Source organism: Palaemon carinicauda, chromosome 18 (assembly GCF_036898095.1).
Source record: "Palaemon carinicauda isolate YSFRI2023 chromosome 18, ASM3689809v2, whole genome shotgun sequence".
Lineage (NCBI taxonomy): Eukaryota > Metazoa > Arthropoda > Malacostraca > Decapoda > Palaemonidae > Palaemon > Palaemon carinicauda.
Genome location: NC_090742.1, coordinates 28,662,100 through 28,677,099, shown reverse-complemented (window position 1 = coordinate 28,677,099; position 15,000 = coordinate 28,662,100). Strand labels below are relative to the sequence as shown.

Here is a 15,000-nt window from a genome sequence, read left to right as displayed (position 1 = left end):
ACAGATGTCACTAAACTAATGTATAGTCTGATTTTTATATGTAATTTCAAGCTATTTGATTTCCAAATTTTACTTAACCTAGCCATTGTCTGATTTGCCTTATTCAATGGTTCACTAAACTCCAAGTCTAATGATCCTGTATTGGAGAACATAGTTCCTAAATATTTAAATGATTCTACCTCATTAATCCTTTTTCCTTTCAATGATATTTCACCTCCCATTGCATATTCCGTTCTCATCTCTGACTCTTCTATTTATCTTGAGCCCAACCTCGTGTGATGTCTCATGCATTCTGTAAGCAAGCATTGTAAATCCTGTGGTGTTCTGCTAATACGCCTAGCATCAGCAGCATACTCTAGGTCAACTAATTTCTTGTTACCAATCCAGTCCAAGTGTTCTCCACCATCTCCAACTGATCTATGCGTTACAAAATCTATGAGAAGGATAAACAACATAAGCTACAACACATTCCCCTGGAGTACTCTGCTGTTCACTGGAAATTCATTTGATAGGGCTCCATTAACATTAACTCTGCACCTGCTATGTTCATGAATAGTCTTAATAAAATTTACATATTTAAGAGGAATTCCATGATAACACAGAACTCCCACAAAATTTGCTGGTGCACACTATCAAAGGCTTTTTCATAGTCTACAAATGCCATCAAAAGTAGGTTTCTATATTCTATGCATTGCTGTACAACATGTCTTAAAATGAAAATTTGTCGGTACAACTTTACCTTATCGAAATCATGGTTGTTCATCTCAGCATTTCATCAATCTTTCTCTTTAGTTCCTTTAGAATAAGCATGCTATATATTTTCTTGACAACTGACGTAAATGTGATGCCTTTGTAATTATTGCAGTCAGTCAGGTCTCCTTATTTGCCATTTTCACCAACACTCCTAACTCCTATTCATCTGGTTTTGCCTCTACACGCCACTTTCTACAAAATTTTGTGAGTATTCTGGGAGTCACTTCATTTTCAGTCAGTATCATCTCAGCAGTTATTCCATCGTATCCAGGGGCTTTCCATCTCCTGAGTTTTTTAATGATAGCTTCGACTTCAAAAACACTCAATTCATTCATGTGCACATCATGATCTTCCTCAGCTTCAGGTATATCAATCAAATTATTCCCTTCGTATCTCCTATTCATGACCTCACTAAAGTGTTCCATTCAACGTTGCCTTTGTTCATCTGTTTTTATAACAGATCCAGCTCTCTTTTTTATGGGTATATGCTTCTTTTTTGCTCCCATAGAGATTTCATTATTAATTCTATGAGTGATAATTACACCATAGCTACTCCCTGAATTCATAGCTTTGTCAGCCTCCTCTGCTTTCCTATCTAAATACTATTTACAGTCATTCCTGGCTTTTCTTTTGACCTCTATCGATACTGGAATACTTAGCATGCTTTACCGTGTAATTTTCATTACTTCTGCGAAAAATGTCAACAGTCAATTTCTGTCTTTGTCTCCTTTTGATAGTATCCCAAGTCTCATTCGATATCTATGGTTTTCTCCTTGTAATTGCATGTCCCAAAACTTCACTACCAATTGACAGATATATGTTCTTAATATCACACCATTCTTCATTATTTGTCTGCTTCTTCGTCTCTCAAAGTCTCTAAGACTGCAAATCAATTCCTACATTCAATTGCAAGTGTTTGTCTGTGTTAATCTTCCAGAAACAGGGTTGTATCAAACCTAAGTATCTGCACCTCTATAGCTTTTTACATTTCTCAGAGTTCTCCTTCTATCTTTATTGTGGATGTCCTTATGGTGGAAAAGAGTACCTCTAATGACAAGATAGTTTGTTGAACAGAAGCTTATGAATTAGGCTCCATTTTCATTTGCAACTTCACCAAGACCCTCTGCACCCATCATGTTCTTTATACCCTTATTATTCCTTCCAGCTTTAGCATTGAAGTCACCAATCACAATTTTCATCTCTCTCTGGGATCTCATCTATTACACTCTGCAGTTTTTCATAGTATTAATCTTTCCTTTCTTCAGGGAAATCCTTTGATGATGCATAGCAAACTATAACATTCATATTACACTGCTTTGATTTAAAGTTTGCTTGTAATAATCTACTATTTACAGCTTTCCACTCAGTTAATGTCTTTTCTGCTCTTGTTGTCATGATCATTCCTAGCTCTTCTCTTCCAAATCCAAGGTCTAAGGTTTCCTTACCAATCCCCTTACAACTTATTTCATTTACGTTTAAGATATCCAGTCTATATTTCATAAATTCATTCTTCACTTGCTGTAACTTCGCAATCTGATTCATGGTTCTAACATTTTATTTACCAATTTTTAATTTTTCTTTAGTATTTATAAACCGGGAGATTCTTAGCACCCTGCTATGCCCGGGACGGGGGCCATTCTGTCATCTTCGCTTTCCATTGACTGACTAAATCCATTGAGGATTCATTGGCTTGATTCATCAAAGGTTAGCCAGTTCCTTGTGATGCACATTGATTATATAACTAAGGCAAGTGACCCCTGCGGCCCTTACTAATTCCAGTAAGATCATCCGCCAGGCGTCAGGAGTAGAATCCGATGAGATATCTTGTTTATTGCCTCAAAAAATAAAACGTCACCCTGCCATTAACTTCTTCGAGTTTTAGGGGCGCATTTTCTCCACAAACAAAGTTCTCGTTACTCCTCCAGGTTGCTCATCCGCTTATATAACCGTTGGCAAAGATGGACTGCTAAGATATGCTATTATTTTGGTTTAAAATGCATAAAGTCTCTAGAAAGATAACTAAATTGGCTAAATGCCCAAAATTTACCAATAAAAATAGACAGACGAAATTATATTATATCCAGTCTTGCGCATGTGTGCGTATTTGGCAAAGGTAGCCTAAAATACATACACGAAAAAGGATATTTTGTAATTGGAGGGAAGGGACTCACAAATGGTAAATAAATAATCCTTGAAATGTGAGGATTATGTCTTTATGATCCACAGTAGTGAATTAAAATTACCGCTAAAAGCCTTCACTTATATATACTAAAGTCTATAGAAAATTTGAAGTAAGCCCAAAATAACATGTTTTAATTTGGCTGCGTCACTCTCCTTAGTTTGTTTGGCGTTTGTGATTGATGTTTTCCTGCCTTGTTTCTTATCTTTTTAGAATATTTATTTATTACCTTCGTTTTCTCTCTTCCACATGTGGGAGCTCCAGTTCGTGGATTTTCACTAAGGTATTGGATTTTTTGGCGCATATATATATATATATATATATATATGCAAGCTTACGTTGTTATTGTTTTATTATCATTATTGGTAGTAATGATATTATTATTATTATTATTAATTATTATTATTATTATTATTATTATTATTATTATTATTATTGTTGTTGTAGTTAGTGATATTGACTTAATCATCGTTGTTAATATTACCATTATTATTCATGTAAATGATAAGTAAGATCGCCCATGAATTCCAAATGACATCCTAGGAAATAATGTGAATAAGAGGAGCGAGAATGATAAAAATCTCTATGGAAGAAGAAGGGACCAGGGATGAATCGATTTGGAAGAGAATAGAAACTATGGAATAAAGAATCGGGACGCATGAGATAAGTGTACTATGGTGTAGCGTGAACAAAGAAAATACCGAGAACTCACCGATAGGGGATGAGAAATGGGAAGAACTGGAGAGTATTTCAATGGGAATAGGAGATCACAATCCGGGGAGAAACGAGAGTATGGAAGAATAGTATGTCTCGATCGGAGCAGAGTGGGAAGGGAAGAGAGAGCTCGATACAAGCGAAAATCCAAATGAGGCTAATTTTCAGGAGGAAGAAAAGAAGCGATATTATTCGGAATGGGAAGGGGAGATAATGTAAAATGAACTCTACAGAGAGAAGAATACGAAGATAAATTAACTATAAACTCTAGATAATTGAAAGTAACTTGGGAGTAATTTGCAGTAATTTTAGCTCCTTTTTAACATGTTCAGGCCGTTAGTTGAACCGGCGAATTTGACATAATGCACTTCCTTGAAGGACGCATCATTATCCAAGACCAGAAATTGTACTAGATAACAATGGTTGAAGCCACAAAAGAAGTTGCGCATTTTCTTATCGAAGGATGAAGGCCATTTCGTTGTTGTCGTTTGTGGAAACCAATTTTAATTTCTTCTGTGTAAAACGTGAAGGTTAATTAACAAAAGGTGCAAAAATTTCCTTGTTTCTGTAATACGGTAAAATATGTTGTAAGATTCCTGAAAGAACAGCTTATGACACCTCCATTAAGGCTTCGTCCCCGATATCCTTTTGCGTTTCACATAAAACCGCTCTCTCTCTCTCTCTCTCTCTCTCTCTCTCTGCGTCGAGCAAAACTTTGCACCATTAGCCTTTCGATTATAGCCGCACGTATACGAATTCTATTTACTCGGCTATTGGGCCAACTTCGTTAAATTGTGTTTTCTTTACTCAAATTACTTGGATAATTATCCTAAGGAGTGAACGAAGTGTTGTCCATGTGCGGCTATCTATCTATCAGAATATCTATGTATCTATCCGAATTTTTTGTGTGTCGGACGAGATCCTTAATTGAAAGCAGACAAACAAATAATAAAAAAAAAAATGAGGAAATCAGTAGGTTAAAAACATCTTTGTGGCTATTGGAAATATGTACATATATACTGAAAGTAATCAGTAGATTGTAATATATATATATATATATATATATTATGGGCCTATATATGCATATACATAGCTATGTCTATATTTGTATTTATTTATACACACACACACACACACACACACATATATATATATATATATACACGCGCACATATATATGTGTATATATATACACATACATACATATATATACACATACATATATATGTATATACATATACATACATACATATATATATATATATATATATATGTATATATATATATATATATATATACATATATATATATATGTTTATATATATACATATGCATATACAGTATATACAGTATATATATGTATATTACATATATATATATATATATATATATATGGATTTATATATGTGAATGTATTTACATATATGTAAATATACACATATATACTTATATTTATGTGTGTACATACTCTAAAATCAATATATAAATATATACGCATAAATACATATATATTTATATAAATAGAGATACTAAAGTACATTTTAGTGTATAAAAGTTTGAAAAAGGCTATAGGTTCGAGAGAGAGAGAGAGAGAGAGAGAGAGAGAGAGAGAGAGTGGATACAGTTCTACATATCGATATATGAGAAGTTAATAACCAAAGTCAAATCTCGGGAGTTCCAGGGATGCGATGTCAGAGTAAACTGACCTAGAATACCTTAATTGCCACACAGAGAGAGAGAGAGAGAGAGAGAGAGAGAGAGAGAGAGAGAGAGCTCTATATCCATATATGAGAAGTTAACAACCAAAGTCAAATCTTGGGAGTTCAATGGATATGATGTCATGGTGTACTGAACTAGAACGAGAGAGAGAGAGAGAGAGAGAGAGAGAGAGAGATGTAGATGTATTCTGCGCCTTACTGAAAGGTAAAATTTTAATAATTCCGTCTATCGAGTTACTGAAAATTCACAAAGAGGAAAACAAAGTTTTGAGACCCATTCGTTGTTCTTCCAACTTGTAAGAAAAAGAAATGGACATGGGCAGGACATATAATGAAAATGACTGATAATGGAAGGACTAAAAGAATAGCAGAGCGAATCCCTAGAGATTGCAAAACAAGCAGGGGAAATAAGTGAATACGATGGTTTGACGAGCTAAGAAAATTTATGGTTAAAGACTGGCATAGAAATATCTTAAACAGGTGGGAGTGGAAGGACATGTCTGAGGCCTTTATCTTTTAGTGGACTAGCAACGGCTAATGATGTTGGTGGTGATGATGATGATGATGATGATATACATTATATGAATGTATATATATGACATTTATGCTGTATACATATTGATATGTAAGTGACATATATTTATGCTTATATTCACACTATAATATAGAAATATGTATATATACAAACGCATATATATATATATATATATATCGAAATAAACATATATATGTAAATATATGCATATATATATATATATATATATATGTATATATATATATATCGAAATAAACATATATATGTAAATATATGCATATATATATATATATATATATAAATACACGTATATACACCATATATATAAATATATACATTTTATGTATACTGTATGTGTATATACACATCTATTTTATATGTACATATATATATTATATATTATATATATATATATATATATATATATACATTTCTATGTTATATATATTTATATGTATATGTAAAAGTCTTTTAATTTCCTTAATGATGATAAATGAATTTTAAGAAATTAAATAAGGCAAGAAAATTTCTTTTTTTGCAAGAGACGATAGAAGGCAGAGATGTAGGACTGAAAATGAATATGAGTAAAACTAAAATAATGTTCAATGAAAATGCAGAGACAACAAATAAGGGTTATGGAGAACTTAGAACAGACAGTAAGTGTTTCTCCAGGACACGAGACCGAAATTAAAAGGACAAGCATAGGATGAAGAGCTTTTGGTAAACAAAATGAAATTATGAAGTGTGTGTGAGGGCGCGCTTGGTTATGTTCATATCGCAACATCTGTGTATAAAGTTACAATATTGGAACAGGATTTATAACAGATTTAATTCATTTTGTTTTAACGCCAACAATTTAAATCCTTCCCTTTGTATAATATCGTTGGACAATTTCTTGCTTATCTTTCGACCAAATCAATCTTCAGTTCGAGAGAGAGAGAGAGAGAGAGAGAGAGAGAGAGAGAGAGCGCACAAGGCATTACTATCGAATAATCTAGAACGGGTAAATAAATACAGGATAACACTGCTTCCTACTCTATATCCTTCAATATAGAACAAATATAAAATAAGTTTGTCAATAACCAAACTTATCTTTCAATGTAGAATAAATTTGAACAAATCTGAGATATCTACTATGTATACGTAATTAGCCTGCAAAGTTAGTTACGTTTCGGGGAGTTTTTTTTTTTCTCAATCGGAGAAAATCAGTAACATTCAGTTGCGAGACGAATTTATGGGGAGGGAACTTTATTATTATTATTATTATTATTATTATTATTATTATTATTATTATTATTATTATTATTATTATTATTATTATTATTCTAGAAATTTTACCTTTATATTATTATTATTATTATTATTATTATTATTATTATTATCATTATTATTATTATTATTCTAGAAATTTTACCTTTATATTATTATTATTATTATTATTATTATTATTATTATTATTATTATTATTATTATTATTATTATTATTATTATTTCCAGAAATAAACTTATTTTCTTTGTTGAGTGCATCCAATCTTATTTTTCTTTCTTTTAAGGAATTTATAGTTGATAATCAAAAGGAAAATCTTATTGCTTACTCACCAGTCTTGAACACTGTTAAAGGACTCCTCATTAGTGACGTCATACATTAGGATGAAGCCCATAGCTCCCCTGTAGTAGGCCGTAGTGATGGTGCGATACCGTTCTTGTCCGGCTGTATCCTGCGGAGACAGAGAATAATAATAATAATAATAATAATAATAATAATAATAATAATAATGCTAATGATACTGATAATGAAAATGATGATGGTAATAATAATGATAATAATAATGATGAATAATAATTATTAATAATTGATAGTAAACAACAACAACAACAACAATAATATGGGTAATGGCATTATTTGAGAGGAAGATAATTTTCAGAAATGTATTGAATAAAACTTAGTTTCTGAGTGAGTTAATACCATGGTGAAAGGGTTTGCGTATCAGCAAAGGGGTACTAGGTTGGTTTGTTTCGAGTGATCAGACGAAAATCTCCCACCATCACTAATCCGCCACTGGCCATCGTGCTGATGAAAACTGTCCAACTTCCAGACATGAATGACATGTCTGAGGCCTTTGTCCTGCAGTGGACTAAAGAAGACTGCATTTGTGGTATGTATGTATTTATATGTGTATATATACATATATAGAAATATATATATATGTATATATATATATAAATGTATATGTATGTATATATATATATATATATATATATATACTGTATATATAAAATGTGTGTGTGTGTTTTAAAATACGATGTAATCATACCCATGACATTTCAAGTTCCGTGATGGATTAATTGATCAGAAGGAATTAACGAAGGCTATATTGTATCAGAGTCGTCTCCATCATGTCACAGAGTTGTCGTAACTGACTCCTTTTCCTTTGAAGTAATTGGTAGAAATCTTTGAAATACTCGCAGCAGGTTTGGATATGAAAATAGGAAACGTAATAACAGAAATTACTTCGGCTGTAGCCTTTTTTTATATAGAAATTGTTGGAATAATAACATTTTTCGATGAAATTCGAGAAATTTACTCGAAATAAATGGACTTGAGAGTATGCAACAGGTTTATATTATAGCAAATTCATAGATATTACGTACACGCAAAATTTCTGGACTGTAGGTTCCTTCGCAAGGATATGAAACCTCACTATAAAGACAATTTACCATGGAATTAAACCTTAGACTGTATAGTATTGAAATTATCATCATTGTTATTACTAGCAACAAGCTTAGTTGAAAAGAGCAGGAAGCTATAAACCCAAGGGCTCCAATAGGGAAAAATAACCCAGAGTGGATAGGAACAAAATAAATAAATAAACTATTCGAGGAATAATGAACAATTACGATAAAATATTTCAAGAACAGAAACAAACATAAAACAGATCTTCCATATACAAACTATAAAAAGAGACTTATCTCAACCTATGCAACATTAAAACATTTGCTGCAAGTTTGAACTTTTGAAGGTCTACCGATTCAACTACCCGATTAGGAAGATCATTCCACAACTTGGACTATACAGAGGCAAAATCAACGATGATCTATCTGTAAGGTCATGTTTAATATGGAACAATCAAAGATGTAAAGATAATACATATTCCTCGATAAATCAACCCTCCATTAAATAAACTGAAGCGCGTATGGAGATGAACTTGGCCTATATAAATAGATTCTCGATGAAACATGGATGAGGCTATTTTGCCGGTCTCGGTAAAATAAATAGACATTTCCTAGTGGAAAAGATTTTAGATTGTCTTTGAAAATTATGATTATCGATAAACATTCGGGTTAAATCTGTGTTCAAATTTTCAACCCTATCTAAATTCATAATGAATATATGGCAGGCAAAAAAGCATGGGGATCTATTTTACCTGGACTGATAAAGTGATATTGAAAATCACGTTTGTCTACTTTACCGGGATCAGCAAAATAGCCTATTCGATGAAAAAAGACAGGAGTCTCTTTTTATAGTTTATATAAGAAAGATCCTTTTTAATGTTGTTACTGTTCTTAAAATGTTTGATTTTAATTGTGTATGACCTTTCTTGTAGTATATCATTTCCATATTTCCTTTTCTCACTGGGACATTTTCCCTATTGGAGCTCTTGGGCTTATAGCATCCTGCTTTTCCAACTAGGGCTGTAGCTTAACTAATAATAATAATAATAATAATAATAATAATAATAATAATAATAATAATAATAATAATAATAATAATAATAATAACAAGAGCAATTACAGATGTGTAACCTCTGCCAGAGGTTAATGGAGTCATCCATGGCCTTCTAACTATGGTGGAAATTTCGTCAAAATCCGAGTAGTTTTGACGTTATCTTTAAAATGACGAGAAATGCAAATCTGGATGTAGAATCCGGATCCGGTCATCTCCAAAATATAATGGCATCGCCCATGACTTAGGATCTATCTGTGGTGAAAATTTAGTCAAAAAATCCGTTGAGTAGTTTTGACATAATCCTCGGGGGGGGGGGGGACAAATAGTAAATTTGGTGAAAGGGTTTTTAGCTACTGTGCGCCTAGACATTATAATAAACTGCCAACTGAAATGAAGGACTTAAACGGAGCAATTGAATTTAAGAAACTAAAGACATTACTTTTCACAAGATCATATGATTTGGAAGATGCTACAATCAAGGAATTGTATAACTTATAATGAAAATGTTCCGTTAAGTGATTGATATGGACTCGCCCGAGAAGTAGTTCACTCGACTTCAGTGGAGGGTTGGAATTAAACCCAAAACAAGTAAACAAGTAAGAAAAGAAAAAAAAAAATTTATTAATCTCTTTGGCGGAGTTAATAATAATGAGACTAAATCCAGCGGATAACAAGATGTTCCAGAAATAAGTGTACCGAAGGATCTATCCATTTTCAAAAAAAAGTGTGCGATTAGCATCTTGCGATTGCCTCGGCTGCTTACGATAAAGGAGACAGTGACGCCAACAGAGGTTCGGGACAGATCGATGGAAGGGATCTGTAACACACGGCCGTTCTGGAAAGCGTTCCTATAGTTTACACTAGATGGGAAAAGGCACTTGGCCACATCTGGGTAATTTCATTGTTAGCATCTGTTAGCTTCGTTGAACGGAGTGATGGCTATAAATGTTTAGTAATATCTATATAGCTTTTTTTTAGTTGTATATGGCGAATGCTAAAATAAGAATGTTAATTTTATTATCATTGCCCTTTTTATTATCATAATTGTTATTATTATTTTTATTATTATTGTTCATTAAAATGCCTCGATTCTGTACACATCTCGACAAGCACGGGAATAAATGCAAAGCTTTTTCGTATATAATTTACGCATGTACTTGTAGTAGGTACTAAGAAGGCCATTGAAATATGCAGTAATTTACACAAGTCTAACGAGCAAAGTATTGAAAGTAGTATATGGATTTATTGATAAGTGCCAAGATTCGGTAATAACAAGTCATTGTAAACTACTATAAAAGCTGTAATGTTATATGATCATTAATCTTGATGTATTTTCTTAAATGTGTAATTTTTAGATAATAATAATAATGATAATAATAATAATAATAATAATAATAATAATAATAATAATAATAATAATCTTGGAATAACGCCCCATTCTGTGATATTCATGTCTATTCGTGACTTGAAATACGCGATTTATGTTCAACATGGGAACTGAAGTTATATTGCATGATATTGTCATATCGATCAAAAGCTAATTTGATACACAGTTTTCCTCGAAAGTCATTTTTGAGCTAAAACTGCCGCTGTTGGGAAATATTGAGCATTTCGGTGGCCGTCACGGGCCAGTTTTCTTCATTTCCTTTCTCTAGTTACAATTCAAGGTTTTCAGAGGGATACATATTACAATATGTCTGGGAATATAGAAGTTGGAAAGTATACAAGGGTCATAGGGCCTAATCTGCACCCACTTTTTAGTCTTGTACGTTGCCTCCATTTTACTCATCTTTTTTTCCATCGGAGTTGGATGACCTCCATAGCCCCTGACATATGACCTAAATTCTATAGAAATAAATAATTTTTTTTTTTTTTTTTTTGGCCGATTCCAAATCATAGCTTCAAAGACATTAAAAGGCGTATTCCATTATCAACGTCAAGAGATTCTTATAAAATAGATAGTATGCTTTAAAGAGGTGCTCATTTAGAGATTACCGGAAATCCTGAAATGTACCCGTGTAGTTAGAGATTCGATGAACAGTCAAAATTGTGGTGCACATACCCTTGACAACTTAGTCATCAGTGACTTTTTGGGATGGCTACTAATGTTTTACTGTTACGTTCAATTTCCAGGTGATTGGAACCTGAATCTGCAGTTTTCAGTAGAGACAAGGATATTTATTAGTAAGAGATTTGGGAAGAGCAAATTTTCTGGAATCTTTTGTCTATCTTGCCAACAGAGTTTGCATCATCTAATCAATATTTTATCTTGTTACTGGTGGAAGATGAAATAATACTCGAGGCCTGTTACCAGCATTAGGTAAATGTACTACATTTGGCAAAAGTGAACTTCTCTGTATATAACTCAACTTCGCGTTGCAGGGAGGATGTGAACTGGATATTTGTCTGCTATTAAGTAGTCAGTTCAATTCGTCTCTTGTCGTGGCATTTTGAAAAACATGCTTATCAAATTAATATCGTTATCAATGACAAATACAACAACGACAGACGCTTGGGCAAATATATAATTTGGCCTTTACAAAGTGCCACCTTTTCCTGTGATCTAATTAACAAACCATAGTCCATTTCTTTTAGCGATGCATATTTGCACCGACTTGCAGCGGTGCCCTTTTAGCTCGGAAAAGTTTCCGGATCGCTGATTGGTTGGACAAGATAATTCTAACCAATCAGCGATCAGGAAACTTTTCCGAGCTAATAGGGCACCGCCGCGAGTCGGTGCAAATATGCATCGCTAAAAGAAATGGACTATAGTATCGAATGGATGAATAATACACAAATTGAATAAAAATAAAAAAGAATTGAACCAAAAATCACTCCGAAGACGTATATCCCAGCCAGTGCGCACACTTAAAAATTTACAACTCAAAAATATTCAGGTCCTCCTCCATTAGATTTCAGTAAAATCCGCATGTGACCTTTTATTATACTTACTAAAAGACATAGCTAACAGACAAACATCGGTAAATACATAATCTCTTTTTAATCTCTTCGGCAGAGGAACGAAAGGTTTGGTTGTTGATTATGTATGAAGTGTACTTACATTTCTATTGATAATAAGATATATATATATATATATATATATATATATCCGAATTCAGCCGTAAAATTTTATTTTTGTAGTGTTTAAATTTTGCCATACTAGAAATGGTTGAATGATTTTGAATTGAGCTTTGTCTTCATGAATAAAATAATTCATCCGTATATAAATTATTTATTCCACATAAGGGGGTATCTATCCAAAAAAAAAAAAAAGAAAATAAAACTTTCCCAGTCATCGTAGTCTTGAGAGAGAGAGAGAGAGAGAGAGAGAGAGAGAGAGAGAGAGAGATGCCAATATTTTTTGGATTACAGCATCTTTTCCCAATTTCAATCATAAATCCTCCTTTGGATGAAATCTCTTAGCTTTCTCAAAGTGAAATTAAACACTCTTGAAAAGACCTGCAGTATTCTCCCGCTTGTACCAGCCGTGTGTCACACGATCGTACATAGTTCATTTTGTGTATATATTATGCTTGTATCTTCGCTCTTCCCTCGCACCAAAAAGAGCCTGAATAAACATGTCTGTTTTTCTCACCGGTAACGGTGTCGATTTTGAACATGAAATTTCTTGTTACTTTGAGCTTTTGTATATTAAAGAGAGTGTTCTATAATAAACTTTCATCCTGTCCTTGAGTCACAACCTTCTCTCGGCCTGTCACACTAAACAATCGATTTTGCCATCAGATCAAGAACAGCGAAAACTTTTTATCTATATTGGAAATAAGATTTAAACTAACCAATCTATCCAAGAAGTTTAAACTATAGATTATTTAATCTTCCAAGTAACAATCATCTATAATTAAAAAAAAAAAGATATGAGAATCGTTTGGCCCTGAGTTTTTTTTTGCAAGTTCCATATGATGCCGTCGACTCTGATACCACTTTTAAATCCCTTTCCTCATGTTGCAGCCTCTGCAGCTGATGTTGATGGCGAGAGCATAAAGGGCTCGGCGCGAATAAAAGACAAGGCTGAGAGTGAAAGGCTTTTGGGGGAGAGAGATGAGATGAGCACACAGTGTATTAGTAATTAAAGAAAGATTGCACACACACACACACGCATGTATGTATATGTATATATATATATATATATATACATATATATATATATATATATATGTATGCATGTATGTATGGTATGAATGTGTGTATATATATATATATATATATACATATATATATATATATATATAACATATTGTGTGTGTGTTTGGTGAGTGAGTGGCTGGTATTTTTACTTTTGAAAATAAACAATCATTGTGGAATGTACAAAGTGGGATTTCGGATTTCTATTATAAATGTAATACAGATGGCAGAAATATTGATAATGGAAAAGCAGTGTAGATTTCTGTAAAAAGAAAGAAAGAAAAAAAAAGGATGTCTCGTGAATTCTTTCTGAAGCAGTTTATGAAAAGTTTTGAATTAAAACTAGGAAGAGTCTGCGACATATGAGAACATGGTAAAAAATGATTATAGAATTGATGGAGATGAAATATGTACGATGCAAGTAATGGAGGTTCGTTGTAAAAGTATTTTTTTCGAAATGGGTAAAAGGTTTTATGGTGAAAGGGAAGCATGTGTTAGAATATATAGAGATTTAAAGGTTGCGCATGAAATGCAGAGGCAAGGGACACGACAATGCCCTATAGTACTGGCCATACATGTATATGATCAGCGCCAGGCAGTGGCTGCTGATGACTCAGCAGGAAGACCTATACTGTAGGCTCTAGCAAACACCAACCATCCCTATCTCACAAGGACGTTGAAGTTACAGACACTAAAAACTACTGAGCTTGAGCAAGTCTCGAACTCCTCTCTTACAGATTGCCAGGCAGGGACGTTTCCAATAGGCTACCACAACCATACCCAGGACAGTGACTGGTTAGGTGTAAATATAATAGAGGGATTGAAACAAATATAGGCTATAATTATCTCCCTGGTGATTTAAAGTTTTTATGTGTAGTGTAATTTAATAACTCTTGGGCAGATGTAGGTGTAAACTTTTTCGATTAATTTTGTTGGTAAAAGGGGGTGGCTAATGCTCACATAGCTATGTAGTGATGATTGAAAATAATGAAGATAAACTGGTGTTGCAAACTATTTTAAAGGAAATAAGTGAATGATATTGACCCAAGCTTAAGGTTTTAAGGGATAACAGTACTCAGGAAGTTTGATACACAAGGTGGCAAAGTGAATGAGGTACATTTGTATAAGCTTTTGGAACTAAATGGCTTGTAGGACTAGGAAAAGTAAATCATGAAATAGATCAATTAATAACAAGTAGCAATATATGTTCAAAAGATTTTAAGGAAAGAAA

General features: G+C 33.0%; 2 protein-coding genes across 3 annotated transcripts in view; one reads left to right on the top strand and one right to left on the bottom strand.

Moving 5' to 3' along the window:
* LOC137657738 (cytochrome P450 2L1-like) overlaps window positions 1–15,000 on the top strand; it is a 238,311-nt gene that overhangs the window by 20,851 nt on the left and 202,460 nt on the right. The gene's annotated exons all lie outside the window — the stretch shown is intronic.
* The window catches only part of Rab3 (RAS oncogene family member Rab3), a 201,020-nt gene that overhangs the window by 35,248 nt on the left and 150,772 nt on the right, over window positions 1–15,000 (bottom strand). For both annotated transcript variants that reach the window (XM_068392205.1, XM_068392204.1), the window contains exon 3: window positions 7,499–7,617. In XM_068392205.1, coding sequence (XP_068248306.1) covers window positions 7,499–7,617 — 119 coding nt within the window. The remainder of the gene's footprint in view (window positions 1–7,498; window positions 7,618–15,000) is intronic.